Source organism: Musca autumnalis, unplaced genomic scaffold (genome assembly GCF_047663935.1).
Source record: "Musca autumnalis isolate F117 unplaced genomic scaffold, ASM4766393v1 scaffold_2, whole genome shotgun sequence".
In the NCBI taxonomy this organism is placed as follows: Eukaryota; Metazoa; Arthropoda; class Insecta; order Diptera; family Muscidae; genus Musca; species Musca autumnalis.
Genome location: NW_027411755.1, coordinates 174,158,017 through 174,180,491, shown reverse-complemented (window position 1 = coordinate 174,180,491; position 22,475 = coordinate 174,158,017). Strand labels below are relative to the sequence as shown.

The following is a 22,475-nucleotide window of genomic DNA, read 5'->3' as shown; positions in this document are numbered from 1 at the left end:
AAAATAACAAAGAAATATTCAGAGAAATTAACTCAAATGATTAAAAATAAACGACTAAAGCTGCACGATTTGCAAATGATATACAATTTATGTACATATGTACACTTTAATTAAAGTACATGTGTATGTTTTTGTTTTTATTTCCACATGAAACGTAACTATTAAACAAACATTATAACATAGCTTTAAATTAGATGCAACTATTTAATATGAGAATAGCTGGTAAAGCTTCCGTTTGCAATGCCGGTTCGTAGGTATTTGTTTTGTTGCTTTGTTGTACTGATGTTGTAATGAAAGAAGACATGTACATACATATGCTGTGTATGTATGAGAATGTACATAATTTTTGTGGATAAAGGATAGTTAGTGGTCTAGGCATACATATGTATGTATATAAGTAAAAATGTTTGTATATATGTATATTATACGTGAGAAAAGTCTGTATGGAAACATACCTTATGGCAATGAACAAAAATAACAATGAACACATACAAAGAGTTTCATGTTCAAATATGTATGTATGTTGTATGTTGGCACGGATGAATGAACGCACACAGAAACACTTAAAATGTTATTTTCATAGACATGTCGTCGGTGTTTTCTCATCTTTTTTTTTTGCTTGTGTTTTTAATTTCCCTTTCGTAGCTACAGTCTGTCGCAAAAATTAGTATACACCGTTGAAACCAAAATGTATTAGGGATAAATATCACAATAACTTATTGAAAACAACAAACAATTAGTTTTATTTGATAGACAAGAAGGTTGTCTTCCGTAATAACAATTAAAAGTGCGCAATATTTGCATACATTATCAAATGTACGGTTCGAATCCCAAAAAGGCCAAAATTTATGTCGCAAAAGTTAGTATACAACGGAGAATCCTCGTGGAACTGTGTAAAAAATTCTTGATATTTTAGAACAAAATGAAACTAAATCTGTACTTAAGATCATAAAGAGTGTATTAATTGGTTTTAATGGCAGTTATAGTACTTATAGTGACAAGTCCAACGTACACTGGGTCGTAAAATCCACAAAAAACGGCCATCTACAAAAACAACAACTGTAGTGACACAATTCCGGGTGTTATGTCCTGTTTATGAATTCTAAAGCCATGAAATGCTCAGAAAAGCTCTAAAGTTTCAATATGGGGTGATCTTGATCGAGTTTCGGCTTGTCCTGTTAGAAAAAAACGGGAATTTCTTGAAGGAAACCCATACTTTTGAGGCCATTGTACTTTTGAAACATGTAATAATCCTTAATCCTTACACATAAGGACATTCCTTTTGAGTTAATTTTATCATAAATGTTGCCCCTTTTCATATTCCCACCAAAAGTAAATAGTAGGAGAACCTCAAGGTCCGTTGTAAGCCCTACAGTTATACTGTCCTACCGGCCTTTCAGCAGTATCGGACATGCTTCTCGTGTCCTAGTGTATAATTTACTACTAATGTCTAATGAACTACTTCTAACTGATCCATTTAGTTGTATTTTGGTCCTAAGTGAAGCGAACATAACTTTTCAGAACGTTTTTGCACAATTCATGCGTTATAACAGCAGAGAAAGCTCTGTATTAAAATTTTAAATTAGCTATCATATCCTTCTGTGGTGGTGGAGTATCACTGTAGGGATTACACCAGAACTTGAGGTTCTCCTACTATTTATTTTTGGTGGGAATGTGAAAAGGGACATAATTTGTGAGAAAATTAACTGAAATGGAAAGTCCTTATGAGTAAGGATTAAGGATTATTACATATTTCAAAAGGACAACGGCCTCAAAAGTTTGGGTTTCCTTCAATAAATTCCCGTTTCTTTAAATAGGACAAGTCGAAACTCGATCAAGATCACCCCATATTGAAACTTTAGAGCCTTTCTGAGCTTTTCATGGCTTTAAAATTCATAAACAAGGCATAACACCCGGAATTTTGTCGCTACAGTTGTTATATTTGTAGATGACCAATTTTTGTGGATTTTACGATCCAGTGTACGTTGGACTTGTTACTATAAGTACTATAACTGCTACTAAAACCAATTAATATACTCTTTATGACCTTAGGTACAGATTTAGTTTCATTTTTTTCAAAAATATCAAGAATTTTTTACACAGTTCCAGGAGGATTCTCCGTTGTATACTAACTTTTGCGACATAAATTTTGGTCTTTTTGGGATTCGAACCATACATTTGCTAATGTATGCAACTATTGCGCACTTTTAATTGTTATTACGGAAGACAACCTTCTTGTCTATCAAATAAAACTAATTGTTTGTTGTTTTCAATAAGTTATTGTGATATTTATCCCTAATACATTTTGGTTTCAACGGTGTATACTAATTTTTGCGACAGACTGTATGTGTACATCTTTTTGATGTCACTGTCATTTTCCTGTGTTTGTCATACCCTACACTACATATGTGGGGTAGTCAGAGGCATATCGTAATACTGGATCCACATTCATTACTAATCTTGACCAGTTAGAACTGAAAGAGTCTTTTGTCTATAGAAACCTGCATAATATAATACATATTTCTAAACCTGCAGACCTCATCTAAAATATCGTAGAATTTCATAGAATATGTCCTAAGAAAAAAAATATATGTTGAAGGAAGACTAGAAAGAAGTAGATCTGTAAAGGTTTTAAATCCACGGAAGGCTTTTAAAAACTCCTGGATTTCCAAAGACATTTTTAGAAAAATCTTAAAGGTCTCTATGCTTGGATTTCTAAAGATATTTTTGGAAGAATTTTAAGGATCTTTAAGCGTGGCTATATCAAGACATTTTTAGAAAAATTTGAAAGGTCCCTAAACGTGAATTTCCTAAGATATTTTTAGAAAATTGTAAAGGTCTCTAAACGTGAATTTCTAAATATATTTTTAGAAAAATTCTAAAGGTCTCTAAGCGCGGATTTCTAAAGAAATTTGTAGAAAAATTCTAAAGATCTCAGCGTGGATTTCTGAAGATTTTTTTTGAGAAATTATAAAGGTCTCCAAGTGCGGATTTCTAAAGACATTTTTAGAAAAATTCTAGAGGTCTCTAAGCTTGGATTTCTAAGGACATTTTGAGAAAAATCTTAAAGGTCTCTAAGCGTGGATTTCTAAAGACATTTTTAGAAAAATTTTAAAGGTCTCTAAGAGTGGATTTCTAAAGACATTTTAAAACAAGTAAGAACAGACTATAGTCGGACGGGGCCGACCATGTGATACCCTATACCACTATCCCTGTGCACTAGCTTTCCGGGCTAGCTGTTATAAGATGTGCATTAGAAATTTTACCAATTTTCACACAAAAGTTTTGATCAATTTAACCCGCTAAATATTATCCGATCATACCGTTGACTTGCACGCTACTTCTTCATCTCAAACCAAAACTACGTTTAAAATTTCGCGCCGATCGGACTATTATTGCGACCTACAGAGCGGCTACAAAATCGAGCAAAAATTTTGTTTTTGGTCCATTTCATCCCTTTAACATTTCACGATCATCGCCAAAAACTAATCAGTTCTATTCTGGTCCAAACCCGACCTCCATACTAAATTTCGTGACAATCGGTCCATAATTGCGGCCTCTAGCTTGATTACAATTTTTAATGGACGGACAGACGGACGGACGGACGGACGGACACACATCGCTAAATCGCTTTATCTCGTCGAGATATGAAGTTTGGTATACCACATGAGGGGTCTACGACGAATATTTCGCGGCGTTACATGAATTTTTGGGAAAACAAACTTATTATGCCCTTTTCCACATTGTGGTATAGGGTATAAAAATTTAAATTTATCTAAGTGTGGGTTTCTGAAGACATTTTTAGAAAACTTTTAAAGGCCTCTAAGCGTGGATTTCTAAAGACATTTTTGGAAAAATTTTAAAGACCTCTAAGCGTGGATTTCTAAAGACATTTTAAGAAAAATTTTAAAGGTCTCAAAGCTTGGATTTCTAAAGACATTTTAAGAAAAATTTTAAAGGCCTCAAAGCATGGATTTCTAAAGACATTTTTAGAAAACTTTTAAAGGCCTCTAAGCGTGGATTTATAAAGACATTTTTAGAAAAATTTTAAAGGCCTCTAAGCGTGGATTTTTGTAAAGACATTTTTAGAAAAATTTTAAAGGCCTCTAAGCGTGGATTTTTGTAAAGACATTTTTAGAAAAATTTTAAAGGCCTCTAAGCGTGAATTTATAAAGATATTTTTAGAAAAATTTTAAAGGGCTCTAAGCGTGGATTTATAAAAGATTTTTAGAAAAAAATATATGTCACTAAGCGTGAATTTCTATAGACATTTTTAGAAAAATTTTAAAGGTCTCTAAGCGTGAAAACTTAGAGAACTTTTAAATGTCTCTAAGCGTGGATTTCTAAAGACATTTTTAGAAAAATTTTAAAGGCCTCTAAGCGTGGATTTATAAAGACATTTTTAGAAAAATTTTAAAGGCCTCTAAGCGTGGATTTATAAAGACATTTTTAGAAAAATTTTAAAGGCCTCTAAGCGTGGATTTATAAAGACATTTTTAGAAAAATTTTAAAGGCCTCTAAGCGAGGATTTATAAAGACATTTTTAGAAAAATTTTAAAGGCCTCTAAGCGTGGATTTATAAAAGATTTTTAGAAAAAAATATATGTCACTAAGCGTGAATTTCTATAGACATTTTTAGAAAAATGTTAAAGGTCTCTAAGCGTGAAAACTTAGAGAACTTTTAAATGTCTCTAAGCGTGGATTTCTAAAGACATTTTTAGAAAAATTTTAAAGGCCTCTAAGCGTGGATTTGTAAAGACATTTTTAGAAAAATTTTAAAGGCCTCTAAGCGTGGATTTTTAAAGACATTTTTAGAAAAATTTTAAAGGCCTCTAAGCGTGGATTTATAAAGACATTTTTAGAAAAATTTTAAAGGCCTCTAAGCGTGGATTTATAAAGACATTTTTAGAAAAATTTTAATGGCCTCTAAACGGGGATTTATAAAGACATTTTTAGAAAAATTTTAAAGGCCTCTAAGCGTGGATTTATAAGGACATTTTTAGAAAAATTTTAAAGGCCTCTAAACGGGGATTTATAAAGACATTTTTAGAAAAATTTTAAAGGCCTCTAAGCGTGGATTTATAAAGACATTTTTAGAAAAAAAATATATGTCACTAAGCTTGAATTTCTAAAGACATTTTTTAGAAAAATTTTAAAGGTCTCTAAGCGTGGATTTTTAAAGAGATTTTTAGAAAAAAATATATGTCACTAAGCGTGAATTTCTAAAGACATTTTTAGAAAACTTTTAAATGTCTCTAAGCATGGATTTCTTAAGAAATTTTTTAAACAATTTTATAGGCCTCTAAGCGTGGATTTATTAAGATATTTTTAAACAAATTTTAAAGGACTCCAAGCGTGGAATTCTAAAGACATTTTTAAACAAATTTTAAAGGCCTCTAAGCGTGGATTTCTAAAGACATTTTTAGATAAATTTTAATGACCTATAGAGGAGTTTGTTTTTATCCGTGGAAGCTTTAAGCTTATCTAGAGAAGTTTCACACAGTGCGTAGCGAACTCAATAGTTTGTCTAAGTCCTTTGTAACTTGGTCTTGTTTTCTATTGCTTTTTAATTTGTTTCTCTTTTTGCCTTGTTTTCATTTGCATTTTTTTCGTTATTGTTTTTCTTGATTGCTGCAGCAGTGAGACAAATGCTTATAAACAAATGCTTAAAACGTTTACGTTTTTATGCACAATTGAAATAAAAAAACGACACACACAACTTTAACAAAAAAAGGAAGAATAAGAAAATAATAAAAAAACGAATCAAAACAAATACACAAACGCAACGCATAGGTGAACGCATGTGAGAGCCTATGTTTTTTCCCATGTTAATATATGTATGCAGTTGTGAGTGAGTGAGGGATGTCTGACATGGATGAAAGAAGAAAAAAAAATAACACAAATTTGAAGTTCATTTCTGCTATGCTAGTATGTCTTGATATTTGTTGTTGGTTTTTTATTCCATTTAGTTTTTTCTTTTTTTTTTGATTTTAATACGTAAATGAAAATTGAAAATGACGACAACTGAATTTCGGTGAACAAAACTGAATATGAACATAAATTGAAATTGTGTTGAAAAACGTAAGCGCCAGAGGTTCACGAAATCCAGGGTTGCATTACACAACAACAACATACACAACTAACACAAAGAAAAAATAATAGGAAATAATCAATTTAAGATAGGAAAAAAAACAACAGTACACAATCGAATGGTCAGATAGAGATAGAGGGGGGGTTTTCTGTATGTTTTCTTCTTGTGTTTTTGGAGTTATGTACATACATAGTAATTTCTAATATTAGATCTATATTCTAGGATATCTTTTCCAAAAAAAAAAAAAAAAATAGTATATACAACAGCTCAGACTTAATTGTAATTCCGTTTAAACTAATAAAAAATATTTAATGCTCCTGACGTTATTCGTGGGAGTAAAAAATAACACAAAAATTCAATATTATGTCTGTTCCAGAACCTGCAAGAAGCTACTAATGTTTACTACGATAACAATGTTTCATTTTTGATCACGAAAAAATAGTACAAATTAGTAGATTATTGCAGTTATGGAACAGACCAATATTATATTGCCTTAACTCATTACAAAAAATTTTAAAATAATTTTTATTATAATAACACTAAACAAGTGAAATTTTTTATTGAAAGAATTTATTTTTTGTACTAAATATCCGTCTAGACTTTCGAATCAAGTAATTCCTAAATATGAATTCTATGTCTAAGATATTAGCATTTGAAAGCTAAGATATTAGCATTTGAAAGCTTTACAATTTTGACAAACTTCAAGGGTATCAGCGGCAAGGGTTTAAAGGGCTAGATCATTTTAAATAAGACTGCATAAAATTCTTTATTATATTTATTATGCTGTATATAAGAACAGAGGTTTTGGACATATTTTAAGCCAGAATATTAATATATGTGGACGAGAAAAAACGTACAATTCACTTGTTGAAAATTGCGCTGTAAAAACTCCCAAACCACATATTTACTAAGGGTATGCCGCGCCAAATAAGTGTACAATGCGTATTGCAAGGCGCCATTTGATTTTTTTTTTTTTTTTTTTTTTTTGAAAAGTGAAAAACCACTTTGCAAAAAATACAATTTAGTTGTAAACATTTTCGTCGGATAATTTTTTACAACTTTCGACGTGGATAATCATGGCAAGAGTGTATCGAATAAATTAAATCTTTGTATGTCCATATAGGACCATCCTATAGCACTATGAAAACTGGTTTAATGAATTCAATCGTGGTCAAGACTCGCTAAAAACGAAGGTCGTCCAAAAGCGGCTGTTCTGCCAGAAAAAAATTAAGCCGTTCGTGAACGGATAATGCAACATAACCATGTTATATACCGTGAGACAGAGGCATCCTTAGGAATTTCTTCCTCCAAATAAGATTTTATAATGCATGAACACCTGGTCGCAAAAATGGTGGTTTGTCATTAGATCCAGTACAATTTGACAATCGCTTAAAAAAGGCCCTTGTCGATTGGTGCTTCAAACAACGTTTAAAAGATGGTCACAGACGACCAATCTTACATCTATGCGTATTAGCCTCAAACAAGACAGCAATCGACCGTGTGTGTCCTGTCTTCAATCGGTGTGGTATCTTTTTAATGGGAGCTATATCAAATTGTCGACCTGGACAATTTTTAATGGGGAAGTTTTGTGTTCACTGCGAACTTCAAATATCAAATTACAGATAGTTCGGTCAAGCAAATGTAGATAAATGTCTCAAAACATCGATAATCTAGAGGTACCTTTGACAATTGACAATTTTTGATGGATAAATTTTGTGACCACAGAGAACCTCAAATGTCAAATCATAGATAGTTCATCAAAAATTGTAGCTAAAATCCTCAAAGGATGTTTGAATTTGGGTTGGGCGTTCTTTATTTATTGCCAGAGAAGAATGTCATGCCCCTTATGCTCCGAGGCCTTTAGTAGAGTAGGCCAAAATATATTTTACGAGGATAAAGTAAAAGAATATTTGACGCATAGAGAAGTGAAGAAAACGTTTTTTTTTTCACAGGAGAAATTAAGCAATGAAAGAACATCTAATTGAAATATTACTTTTCCAATTTTTCCCCCATTCAGGTTTACAGTTGGTTGACCATATTCATGTAATCATCATCCATATGGATAGAATGCAAGAGGGGGAAGAATAATCCAACTTCATTCTAACACATATTGGGTTTACACGTTAAGTTCTCAAATTTTATGTGCCCAGCGAAAATTCCCACAAATGGAGCTGAATTTTGGAGATTGTTCCGAAAATAGCACCGACTCATCATTGGGAGGATGCCAATGCAGCATCACGGAGCAAAAGGAAGCATAGCCCAATAGTTATTGCAAGACGCTTTATTGTAAGCTCAAAGCTGTCGCCCCAGGCAAGGCAAGAACGGTGTGCAACCACCTTTACACTAAGGGCATTGAAATCCCAACTCTATGCCAATCAGAAAACCACAAAGGACTAGATAAGCATGCTTTATCTGGAGAAGTGGAGAATGCATTTTTACTACAAACCCATTGAGAACTATGAATATCAGAATGAATCTATAGAAATAAGGTTGGTTGCGCTCAAATTGAAAGATAAGAAAGCTCAAACTAAAGTAGAACGACTCCTGAATGTGTTAGGGAAGATCACCCCACACCCAATGTCAGCATCTTAGCGTTATCATGGAAGATGAGCTCATGGGACGAATAAATCACCAAACATCGAGTATTTCTAATCCAGTCTTCATCAATGGTAAAACTGAGATTAAGGAAGCAGGCGGCTGCAGAGACGACATGAAGTTTCTCTTTTGTCACTCACTGAGAGGAGTGAGTTTAAGCCGATCCCAAACATCTGCAATGAACGCTGGAACTGTTGTGTCTGTCTGGGTATTCTTGCGTTTATGCTGATGCATGAAGGCCGCTACAGGTTGCGTAAAATATGTCATTTTTTACTCATTTGTCAAACATTGGTTCAGTAGTCAGTTGTTCTGCGCTGAAGATTTTGAAGAACTTTCAGTAGTTTGAAGATCCTCTGCAAAAAATATGAGTCTCCAATCAGTATTGCCGAAGCAACCAGTGTTGTGAGCGTGCGATCAAAGTTAGACAAAATTTATACAAGTTCTACCGCAAGAAGGACAATTTCTCACAGAGGTTTATCTCCAATGACAACGTGAATATTTAACATTTTTTCTGTGCTTTTATATTTCCTTACAAAGACTTAACAAAATTGTCCAAAAATAAAAATAATAATTTTTCTAAATCAATTTGTGCGTAAGGTTTGTTATTGAATTACCTTATATGTAATATTTTATCTAATCTTTATAAATAAAAATCAAATGTCGTTCGTTGGTAATGGCATCAGTTGAGAACGGCTTGATCGATTTGGATAATTCTTTTTGTGAAATGTTCGACATAACCCGACTTTTTATGCAAAGAAAATTTGAACACGCCCACTTTTTCAATTTTCAAGTTTTCATTATATATTTTCTAAAAAACTACCGAAGCGATTTTTCTGAAATGCCAGGGAATGTACAGGGATGACCCCCGGTTAAAATGGGCTACAAATTTTGTTGAATTTCGGAGGGGGCGGGGTACTTCCCCTATACCATATTTTTTTAAAAATGCTATATTTAAAATAATTACGAATATATCGGTTTACCTAATTTTTTAAGACCCAAAGACTTGACCACGCCCACTTTTCAAAATATGTTACATCACAAAACTACTGAACCGATTTTCCTAAAATTTTCAGGGAATGTATACGGATGGCCGCCGGTGGATATGGGATGCATGTTTTCTGGAATTTCGAAGTGGACGGGGTACTTCCATTTGCTGTATTTAAAAAAAAAAACGCCATATCTTTATGAATAAAAATTGAATACCATCATAACCCATATTAGGTTTTTATGGAAAGAAAATTTTACCACGTCCGCTTTTTTTAATTTTCATTTCAATTTAAAGTTTTTCTGCAAAAACTACTGAACCGATTTTCCTAAAATTTTCAGGGAATGTACCGGGATGGCCCCCAAAACAGTATACATATTTTATTGAATTTCAGAGGGGCGGGGTATATCCCCTATGTGATATTAAATTACGCATGTATCTACAATGGGGCCTAAAGACCCGACCACGTCTGTTTTTTAAATGTCATGTCACCAATTCCACTGAACCAATTCCCATAAAATTTGCAACAAAAGCTCAATGTTTGCTGTTGTGTATATTTTATGAATTTCGTATAGGGGGGGGGGGGTACCTTCCCCACGCCTTTCTTTTAAACGCTATATGCATAAGCCAAACTTATGATTAAATCGGTTTCAGCATAAATTTTGGGAGGCAATGGGGTTGTGTGTACCCTAGGTACATATTTGGGGTGAAAATACCGGACCACGCCCACTTTTTTAAATATGTTATATCTTGAAAACTTATGACAACGCCCACTCTTTTCACTACATAATTTTTTCAAAACTACTGAACCTAATTTCATGCAATTTTAATAAATTTTTCAGGAATGTCCCGTTGTCCAAAATGCTATACATTTGTAGAGGAATATCGGGAGTCTATTGTTTTATAATCGCTATATTTTCTAAACTTATGAGTGCATCGGCTTTCTAATTCATTTTCGAGACAACGATGGTTGCACCCCCGATCAATAAAAACGATATATTTACAAATTTCCTTAAATGGTCTGGTTTAAGCGTCCATCAGCCATGAAAAACTAAAACATATAAGCCTCAATATGCGGAAGAATTCGACTTAACCATTTTTATAACTTTTATTATTAGATCACTTTACGATAAAGACAGGGGACATGGACGATAATAAATCCTGAACAACATCAATGAGCGAAAAATACGGCAGTCCGTAAGAGAAAAGAAAGGTTATAGACAAAAGGTAAATTTAAAATCCTCCTGGGTTTGGCAACACTGTGACACAAAATGGAACTCAAAGTCTGGGGGGAGGAAAATTTTCTTTTGGAGGTGAAAGCCCTTGTTGAGTATACTAAGAAGCCAAAAGGAAATTTTCGCCATAAGTCAAGTTTCTGAGATATAGCGCGATGAAGGTTTTGGTTTTTTCCCCATAATACTTGGAAAAATAGATTCATATATCTGGTTGGCGTTGTCGTAGCTTCGTTTTGAGGTGAGATGTTCAAGAAATAAAGGACGAAAAGGACATGAAAGGCATTGAGTTAGAAGAATGAAATGTTCTACAAAAAGATTCGCCAATCGATTTGACTGAAGACATCTCACCTCAAAACGAAGCTACGACAACGCCAAACAGATATATAGAGCTATTTTCATTATCTTAAACAGAAAGTTATCACTCTAATACGTACATATGTATACTAGGGAGGAGCAATTTGTATGGAAGGAAAAAATCTTAATGGGCCCATCGCGTTCCTAATTCCTGAGATTGTGCTGAGCAAAAAAGTCTTCTAGATCATATGTCTACGGTGAAAAGCAAGCCTCTCGATTTTGACTTGAAATTTTTATCCTTGTTTTTGGAGATTTTCGATCCAACACAAAAAAAAAAAACAATTGCAGCCAAGATAATAATTTAAAACTCTCTAGTACATCGCAAAAGCATTGGAACGCTCCTTCAGTCAGTTTTGGCCTTGAGACAGTGCAAATTTTTGTCCAGAAAAATATTGAAGCGTTCTGATGCAAAAATTATATCGTGTTGGGGTCCATGGACAACAAAAATACTTCTATCATATCAATGGGTGCACACGATTTATATTAGGTCAATGATTTGGGACCTACTGTTTATCGTCGAGTCCGAACGGGGTGTCTTAAAGAACGGCGTGTGTAGAGAAGTTGTAATTTATCAAACAACAATTCCTGAATTCCATCTCCGAACATATTATTAGGTTGTACAACACTAAGACCAAACCGGTTACTCCGTTCGACGGACATGGCTTATTCGATTTCAACTGTCTGAAACGGATTTTGTCTTAACATATGTTGGGTCTTCCATTCTTTTGACGAATCTCATTTTGATGGTATTAACATCAATATACCCTCTGTAATCATAAGACTAAGGAAACAAACAAAACAAGTTTTAAAAGAGAATTGAAGACAAACAGCAAACAGGGGGAGCTTATTCATGTAAATCAATCTCATGTACCATGTTCGGAATACAAAAGAGAAATAGTATAAGGGATAACTGGTGATTGGTATAACTGTTTGTGTTCGATTTCTTAATGAAGCTCTGAAGCTATACTGATTGTAATGCATCGTTAGTAGGTCAGTCAGTTTACCATACTTTATAACCCTTTTGAAGAGGGGGGCGGAGAAACAGATGGTGTGGGTGCTTGTAGTGGTCAAGACCACGAAACAGTATTTGCGGTTTTTTTGGTTGTTGGAGAGTAAACCCACTTGAATAAAGGACAACAGTTGGTCGAGGCCATAAGGTGGTATGGCCTAAAAAGGAAACAACAACAAGAAGGTAAATATCATTTACGAGTTCTTTGTTTTCCGTTTTTTTGCAACTTTTGTGTTTTCCTGAGTTGTTTTAATTAAATCCTTTTTTTAAGATAAGAAATGGCGCCAAAGGAAGCGTTAGTAGTAGTGGTAGTAGTGGTGTGTTAGAGTAGAATTGAAACAAGTAGAAAAGCTAGTTGTGGTTGGGTGGTTAAAGTTAAATGGAGGTTGTGGCAGTGGAAGAATCATGCTTCCAAATGTTAGTTAGTAGTACATCATGCAACAATAGAACAATCATCATGGCAAGAACAATAATAACATTTTTTTTTTTGGTTTTTACTTTGGTGGATTTCGGTGTTTGCTTTAATTCACACAACATAGACAGGTATAAAAATTAAGGTCATAATTTTGGACATTTGTTTTAATTAGGTTTGGTTTCCGAGTAGAGAAACAAGGGTCTAGAATCACAAAAAAATTAAATGTAAAATTTTAAATAATAAAAAATAAAGTACAGATCCCCTTTAAAAATAAATAAATAAAATTAAAACAAAAAATAAAAAAATATCGTTTAAATAAAAAATATCCCCCTTTTAAGTAGAAATAAATTTCCCTATCACTTGGGAAAAAGAGCTTTTTTAAATATTTTTTTTTTCAATACTATATTTTTTGTACTTCTAAACTAGAAATATGTTTCTTTTTTAAATATTTTTTTGAGTTTTTGAATTTCTTACCAGCTTCGTCTGGCATTAGTTGGAATACATGATCGGGCGGTTGTGTTGCAGCCTTGACATTACGTGCCGGGGGAGCTTCTGTTGAATTTGAATTTTCGTTCGCACGTTTGTTTTATGTGTGTGAGTGTGGTTTGAGGTTAGTCAAATAAAAATTCAAATTTCAACATTTTTTTTTCGTTTCATTAGGGATTTGTTATATCGTATATGTCGTACGTTTACGTTTATTTTCATTTATCACATTTTCACATTTTTGTTTTTGGTTTTTTTGCGATATTTGTCGATTGATTGGTTGGTTGTTGCAATGTGATTTGATATGAACAGATAAAAATAGAGAGAGAGATAGATAGATTTGATTTTGGTACATAGCGATTTATTTGATTTGATTGAATTTGATTCGAGATATGGTCGACAACGAAACGAAACGGTGGTTTACGGTGGTGGCGGTGGTGGTTTCAAACCAAAATGTAACGAGTTGAGATGAAACAAGAAAAGTAAAGATATTGAAAAAAGAATACAAGAGAAGAAAAAAACATAGATATATTGATTTAGTAAAATGGTTTAAGGCCAATTCCATTAGTAAGTTTTTTTTTTTTTTTGATTTGGGTTTGTTTGTTAATTTATTAATGCAGGTCATGCCTCAGTGGAGTTTGAAGAAAATTTAGATGGGGGCAATTAGAGAAACAGAATTTTTTCATACAGATATTTTTATTAAAAATGTTCTCATATAAAAAATAAATCGAATTTTAAGGTTAACATGGCGGATATAAGGCAAAAATGGCCTCGGATTTTTTTTTAAATTTTGTTAATTTTTTTCAAACTATTTTTTATTTAATTTTTTAAATTAATTAAATGATATCTTTCCTTCCTTTCTTCCTTTTTCAAACTCCACTTAACCACAGCCTGCCATGATTACAGTAACTAATGATATATGGTGCATATAAAGCATTTAATTCATTTTTTAAAAATTGAAATCGAAAATATTGAATAATTTTCAAAAAAAATACATAGACGACAGAGAATAGAAGAAGTAGATTTACAAAAGAGTAACCAAAAAATTAAACCCAAGAAAAAAACCAAAAACAAACTAAAAAAATCGACAGATAGTAACGAAAGAAACGTAATCTAATCCACAAGACAAAAAATTAACTGTATAACTCTGAACTTACCAACTGTCCGAACGGTCATCACTTTGCTCATCATACCGTCGCCAAGCACATTGCGACCAACAACCTGAAATTCATAGGTAGTACCCGATGCTAAGCCATTGATCGTTACTTCTGTACTACCCGAAGGTGTAACCGATATTGTTTGCCAATCGGCAGCACCAGCTTCCCGATACCAAATCGTATAGTCTTGTTTATATTCCGAACCACCGCTATAGCCCGGCATCCATTGTAGTGTTATCGATGATTCGGTTGCCTTGCCGGTTATATTGTAGGGTGCATGCGGTTGGGTGCCTTCTATAACTAGTTGAGTTTGAGACATTAGAGTTGCTACTTCATTAGAGACAACGCATTGATAATAGCCAAAATCCTCACGACGTAAATTTTCAATGGTAATGTTGCCCCCAGAGATACGTATACGATTGCGTTGGGTATCCGATAGTTGTTCACCACCTTGTCGTTGCCATTTAATGGTGGGTTTTTGTGTACCTTCTGCCTCGACAGCGTCACAATGCATTTCAACACTGTCACCGACTTTACGCTGATACAGCGATTCAGGTTCAACGGTAAATGTCGGTGGTTTACGCACCAGCACTTCCATTGTGCCTGAGGCACCTTGTGAACCCTCCGAGTTATACGGTTGACAGGTATAGCGTCCCTGATGCTCTTCACTGACATGCGTAAAGAGCAGCGAACCATTGGCCATAACAACAATATCTTTCATTTGATAGGGTTCCAGCAGACGTTTGTCTTTGGTCCAAGTGACATATTGTAGCTGAGGATTCGATTTAATATAACACTGAACAACACCGGCCAAACCGTACGGTAGATATTGTACAGTGGGTGTAAAGGTCACTTTGGCAGAATCTGAAAAGAAAAAAGACAGAAAAAGAGGAAAATTAATATAACTTTATAGCATAAAGAGAACAAATGAAAGTCGTTAATTTTAAATGTTAATCATGTTCTTTTTTTCAAAAAATTTGAAACGTTAATCGCGGAAAAATGCGATTTTTTAAATAGAAAATCGTGGATTTTTTTAAATAAACAGAATTTAAAAAGAGTAAAAATTGTGGAATTATTTAAATATAAAAAATTGCAGGTTTTTTATTTTCTTTTCTAATAAAGAATCTTGGACTTTTTAAAGAAAATCTTTAAATTTTTAAAGAATAAAAATTTGTATATTTTTGAAGAATAAAAAAATTGTGGATTTTTAATAATAAAAATCGTAAAAAATTGTGTTTTAAAAACACAAAAATTTGAATTTGAAAAAGTAAAAAGTCATAACAATTGTTTAAAAACGGATTAAAAAATCGTGGATTTTTTAAAATTTTTTGCATATTTTAAAAAACAAATTCGCGAAAAATATAAATATTTGAGATTTAAAAAAAACTGTTTATTTGAAAAGAAAATAAAAAATGGATTTAAAAAAAAAAATTGATTAAAAAAAATAAATTTTTCAAAAATAGAAAATTGTGGATTAAAACAGTGGATTTTTTAAAAACCATAGATAGTGTATTTTTTGTACAATAAAAAAATTGGGAATTTTTTTTAAAATAAAAAAAGTGAATTTTCTAAAATAAAAAATTGTGGATAAAAAGATAAAAAATCAAGGATAAAAAAATTAAAAATCTTAATTCCCGAGAGGAATACAAATTTAAAATAAAAATAAAAGATCGCGGATTTTTAATAATAAAAATTAAAAAAGGTTGATTTGAAAAAAACTTATTTTATTTTTTATTTTTTAATAAAAAACTTTGGATTTTTAAAATAAAAAAATTGGATTTTTTAAAAATAAAAAATCTTAGAGTTTATAAAACTAACTATTTTAAATAACAAGTCGTAAATGTTGTTCAAATGAAATCTAGGGGATTTTGTTATATAAACATAAACATAAAAAACCGATTTGTTAAAAATAAAAAATTTTTGAATTTTTAAAAACAGAAAGTCCAGCATTTTGTAAAAAAAATCTAAAAAGAAATCATGCGTTTTTAAAAAATATAAAATCGTGGAAAATATTTTTTTGAATTTCGCAACAAATAAAAATCGGAAATTAAAAAAATCGGGTTTTTAATAAAAATTAGTGGATTTTTTAAATAAAAAATCTTTAATTTTTTAAATAAGAAATCGTGTATAAAAAATATAAAAAAATCTTAATTCACGAGAGAAATAAAAAATTTAATATTTTAAAAAAATAAAAATTGCGGATTTTTAATAATAAAAATAAAAAATTGTGGATTTAAAAAAATCTAAATTTTTTTTTAATAAAATACTTTGGATTTTTATAATAAAAAAATCTTGGATTTTTTTAAAATAAAAAATTTTAAGAGTTTGTGAAAATAAACAATTTTGGATATTATAAATAACAAGTCGTACATTTTTTAAAGTTAAAACTAGTGAATTTTTTATATAAATAAATATATAATATAATATATAATATAAAGTAAAAAATAGTCGATTTTTTAAAAATAAAAATCTTTGACTTTTATAAAAATAGAAAATCGTAAATTTTGTTAAAAAATGTTCTCTAAAAAGAAATCATGCATTTTTTAAAATTTATAAAATTGTGGAAAACACATTTTTTAGTTTCGCAACAAATACAAATACGAAAATTAAAAAAATTTTTGGATTTTTTAAAAATAAAAAATCTTGGTTTTTTTTAAAATAAAAAATCGTGGATTTTTTAAAAATAAAAAATCGTGGATTTTTTAAAAATAAAAAATTGTGGATTTTTTAAAAATAAAAAATCGTGGATTTTTTAAAAATAAAAAATCGTGGATTTTTTAAAAATAAAAAATCGTGGATTTTTTAAAAATAAGAAATCGTGGATTTTTTAAATATAAAAAATCGTGGATTTTTTAAAAATAAAAAATAGAGGATATTTTAAATAAAAAATCGTGGATGTTTACAATTTTTGAAAAATTTAAAATCTTTGTGTTTATTTCAGCTTGAGTCCATATTTTGTTGTAATTCAATTGTTTGAATAACAACAAAATATTTTAAAGTGGATATGAAACTGATTAGTTGCGGGCGAAGGGTAGGGAATACTATAGTTTCAGTTGTCACCAAACAACTTCATCAGTTCCCTTTTTCGCCGACTCTGTATCGATAAACAGGTCAATAAAGCCATCTAGCAAATTAAATAAAATGAGAAATTTGCTGTATGGTCCTAAAGCTGTTTACCCTACAATTTGAGTCGAACTAAAGAATTTCATATCCACCACTGTTTTTATGTCGTCTTTGCTTCGCAAAGAATACGGACATAGGAATGTTGCTTCAATAAGCGGGGGTAAAAACAACATTTTATTTAATTTGCTAGATGGCTTTGTTGACCTGTTTATCGATACAGAGTCGGCGAAAAAGGGAACTGATGAAGTTGTTTGGTGACAACTGAAACAATAGTATTCCCTACCCTTCGCCCGCAACTAATCAATTTCATATCCACTTTAAAATATTTTGTTGTTATTCAAACAATTGAATTACAACAAAATATGGACTCAAGCTGAAATAAACACAAAGATGTAAAATTCTGCAGTCCAACAATAAAAAACGCCAACAAAAATTTAAAATTTAAAAAAAAAAAATAAAAAATCGCGGATTTTTAATAATAAAAAATAAAAAATTGTGGATGTTTACGATTTTTGAAAAATTGAAAATTTTAAAAAAAATAAAAAAAAATCGCGGATTTTTAATTATAAAAAATAAAAAATGGCGGATTTGAAAAAAATCATAGATTTTTTTTAATAAAAAACTTTAAAATAAAAAATCTTTAATTTTTTAAAAATAAAAAATCTTAGAGTTTATAAAACTAAAAAATAATAAGTCGTACATTTTTTTAAATATTAAAACTAGTGGATCTTTTTAAAAAAAAATCGTCGATTTTTTAAAAATAAACAAATAATAAAAATCTTTGACTTTTATAAAAAATAGAAAATCGTGCATTTTGTAAAAAGAAGTATTCTAAAAATCATGCGCTTTTAAAAAATAAAAATTCGTGGAAAAATAATTTTTATTGAATTTCTCAACTAATAAAAAATCGGAAATTAAAAAAAAATCGTGAATTTTTTAAAAATAAAAAGTAGAGCATTTTATAAATAAAAAAACTGTGGATGTGTAAGGAAATAAAAATTGTGTACTTAAAAAAATTTGGATATTTTAAAAAATAAAAAATGGTGGATTATAAAAAACAGTTTTTTTTAATCTAATTCGAGGAATATTTTAAAAAAAACAAATTTTGGATTTAAAAAAATTAAACAACAACAGTTAAAAAATAAAAAAAAAAAAAATTGTTTAAATTGTTTATTTTGAACATAAAAAATTTTAGATTTTATAGATTTTAGATTTTATAAATAATCTTGATTTTTTAAAAAATAAAAGGTCATGAAGTTAAAAAATAAAAATCGTGTATTTCCGAAAAAATATCGTGAGTTTTAAAAAATTATGGATTTTTTAAAAAGTAAAAAATGGGATTTTCTGTCGGATAAAAAATCTTAGATTTTGTAGGAAATAAAAATTAAGGATTTAGTAACAAATAAAAAATCGTGGATCTTTTAGAATATAAAAATTTGTGTATTTTTTGAAAAAAAAAGTGGATTCTTTATAAAATAAAAATCGTGATTTTTTTAAAAAATTAAAATCTAATTTTTTTATAAAATAAAAATTGGGCATTTTTTAAAAATAAAAAGCAGAATACCATATTTTATAAACAATAAAAACATCTTAAATGTTTAAAAAATAAAAAATCGTAGTTAAAAAAAAAAAAATAATAAAATCGTACATTTTTAGATAAAGAATATCTTTTTATTTAAAATTGTGGACTTTTTAAAGAATACTTTATAATAACTTTCATGAAGAATCTGCACAGCGTTAAACGTGGATTTTTAAAGAATATTTTATGAAGAACCTTCACAGAATTAAACATGGATGTTTAAAGAATATTTTATGAAGAACCTTCACAGCTGCGAACGCGCCGTTTTAAACAATATTTTATGTTTAACTGCGACAGTGGATTTATGAAAAACCATTTTATGAAAAACCTTCGAACGTGGATCTTTAAAGAATATTTTATGAAGAACCTTCACAGCGACGAACGTGGATTTTTAAAGAATATTTTATGAAGAAACCTTTCAATATTAAACGTGGATTTTTAAGGAATATTTTATTAAGATCCTTCACATCATTAAACGTGGATTTTTAAAGAATATTTCATGAAGAACCTTCAAAGCATTAAACGAGGATTTTTAAAGAATATTTCATGAAGAACCTTCAAAGCATTAAACGAGGATTTTTAAAGAACATCTTATGAAGAACCTTCACAGCTACGAACGTGGATCTTTAAAGAATATTTTATGAAGAATCTTCACAGCGTAGAAAGAATATGTTATGAAGAACGTTCACAGCATTAAACGTGTATTTTTAAAGAATATTTTATGAAGAACCTTCACAGCATTTAACCGTGGATTTTTAAAGAATATTTTATGAAGAACCTTCACAGTCACGAACGTGGATCTTTAAAGTATATTTTATGAAGAACCTTCACAGCTAGGAACGTGGATTTTTAACACTATTTTATGAACAGCCTTTACAGGTACGATGGTGGATTTTTAAAGAATATTTTATGAAGAAACTTTACAACATTAAGTGTTGATTTTAAAAGAATATTTTATAAAAGAGCTTCACAGCTATAATCGTGGATATTTAAAGAATATTTTATTAAGAGCCTTCACAGCTGTAACCGTGGATATTTAAAGACTATTTTATGAATAATTTTCACAGCTATAATCGTGGATATTTAAAGAATATTTTATGGAGAATCCTAAAACCTGTGGACCTCCTATGGACATGAACAAAGAGCATTCCCAAAAAGCCGCAAGTTTGAACCATACGGATTCCTCATATTTGACATAAACATGTATTCAGATAGGTAAAATATAATGGCATATATTTTATAAGAGCTGGCCATTGGTATGTTAGGTGTAAACTATCTCTGGCATCGGTGAGTACGATACGTTTCATTAGATAATTAACCCAGACAAAGCCACTGGTCGTTTAAACGCCACAGAAAATAGTTGCAAAAATTGGCATAAAACTCTGAGGTTTTCGCATATTTTTGTGGGGGTTTTTGCATTTTGTTATAGTATTGTCTGTTATCTGTCATTTCTCGCTTAGAAAGCTTCATTTGACCCTTGCTTTTCCACGCAATTGACCTAAAACCCAAACTATTAAAAAATCGACTTTTTTGTAATTTTCGACTTTTGATGAAAAATTTATATATGCGATAAAAATTTAATTATAAATGTTAGAATCATATAAAGTCAGGGATTTGTTAGGAATATAGTAAGAGTATTTTCTCAATCAAAAACCAAGGGATTGACATATAAGGATACACCTATATCACCCTCCAAAGTTTTTGACACTTTTAAAAAAGGCCCGATTGCAGGAAAACTATACGTTTTAGAGAAAAAAGTTATTTATTAAAAAATGTTAAAAATGTCTCAAAAATATAATTTTCATAAACAATTTTAATTTTTTTTCGCAAAAAAAAAAACGCGGCGCTAAATGGGCTAATCTTAAGAAATTTCCTTATACTTACACAGAACATTCAAATATGCCGATGCACTCTGGGGATCACCAATACCATTTGTTACTTCGCACAAATACTGGCCCGAATCATCGGCACCAACGGGATTTATTATTAACGAACCATCTTTGCGTATTGTAATGCGTGTCTCCAATGAGGCCACCTCTCTAACGGGTGAGCCCTCACGAAACCATCGTACGGTGACATTACCAGGCATAGCCTTGGCTTCACATGAGAATATCACCTTTTCGCCCTCTTTTCTAGTTTGATTCGTGGGCGGCACCTGTAAAGAAAAATACGAAGAAAAAACAAACAAAATACATAAAAAATATTACTTTGTTAATTATTCGAAAAAGGAAGGAGGAGAGAAAAACAGAAACAAAGACATAAAAGGGTTTATCACAAAGGTGATTAAACATAATACAGAAATAACTACACTAAACCAAACAGAAAAGTCTAGGAGAACATTAAAAGCGTAAACAGATGGCCGATGATTTAAAATAATGTTATAAATGAAAGGATATTATGCTGATGATGATGGTGATTATGATTAAGGAAAGACTTTTGGGGTGGAGTTGGGGGAAAGGATTTTTTGTTTTATGCCTGAAAAAATAAGACATTTCCCTAACTCCTCATAAAATTCACCCCACACTTTTTACTTTGTTTTCCCCAAATGCAATCCCGCCCAGACTTTATATTAAAAATTTCGATTTTATGACTGACCTTCTGTGAACGTTCGTTCACTGCTCTTTAGTGGCTTGAGCTTGATTAGCCCTTTTTACAAATTATTAGTAATTTGTATCCCTGCTAGTAATGACTAACATAAAATGTAATAACAAAATAAATTACTTTTAACAATTTATTAGATTTATTTAGGCCATTAAATTTTGTATTTACTGTTGAATATTACTAATGGGGTCATTACAAATATTTATTAACTTGGTAACTAAATTAATATCTTTTTGACCGATAGACGATAATAAAACTGGCCCGGGACTGCAATTAGTAAGAAAGGCGTTCATTAGGGGCGATAACTGGAAGCCAAGAATATTGTGAGTTTTATTTTTAAATGCTAGGGGTAAGGGGGGCGAATAGTGTACACTGTGTCACACCTTTCTAAGAATGTGACCATTGAGCCAACTATGGACACTGTAAGTTATGACTTAAAAATAAAAGTATCGCCATCTAGCATAGACAATACGAAAGGAGCTTCATATACAAGCTTAAAGAAGCCTTTACACGACCGGAAGGGAGACTTTATAGACGAGCGGAATGGAGTTTTAATAGACAAGCTAAAGGGAGTCTTTAACGGCGATCTCGAACTGACGAGAGTCTTTATAGACCAGCGTCTTTATATACATCTTCATATGTGACCCAAATGGCGTCTTCTTAGACGACCTCAAGGTCATTTTATAGAAAACCTGAAGAAAGTGTGTTGTCTGAAGTGCGGACGTCTTTATAAACGAAATAATGGGCGTCCTCATAGTCTTTATAAACTAGCTGGATGGAGTATAAACAGGAGCAGGAAAGAGAAAGAGGGAGTCTTTACAAATTTGCTAAAGGTGGTCCTCGAAATC

The 22,475-nt window shown here is 31.0% G+C and overlaps 1 protein-coding gene across 6 annotated transcripts in view; it reads right to left on the bottom strand.

Annotated features, from left to right (window-relative positions):
• tutl (immunoglobulin superfamily member turtle) overlaps positions 1-22,475 on the bottom strand; it is a 474,553-nt gene that overhangs the window by 100,235 nt on the left and 351,843 nt on the right. For 4 of the 6 annotated variants that reach the window (XR_012410506.1, XM_073969927.1, XM_073969928.1 and 1 more), the window contains exons 7-9: positions 20,911-21,181; positions 14,325-15,188; positions 13,159-13,236 (exon numbers count right to left, since the gene is read on the bottom strand). Coding sequence is in view for 5 of the 6 variants with exons in the window: in XM_073969927.1 (XP_073826028.1) it covers positions 13,159-13,236; positions 14,325-15,188; positions 20,911-21,181 (1,213 nt within the window). In the remaining variant the exon portion in view is untranslated. The remainder of the gene's footprint in view (positions 1-13,158; positions 13,237-14,324; positions 15,189-20,910; positions 21,182-22,475) is intronic. The other 2 variants (XM_073969923.1, XM_073969924.1) reach the window with 1 other exon arrangement.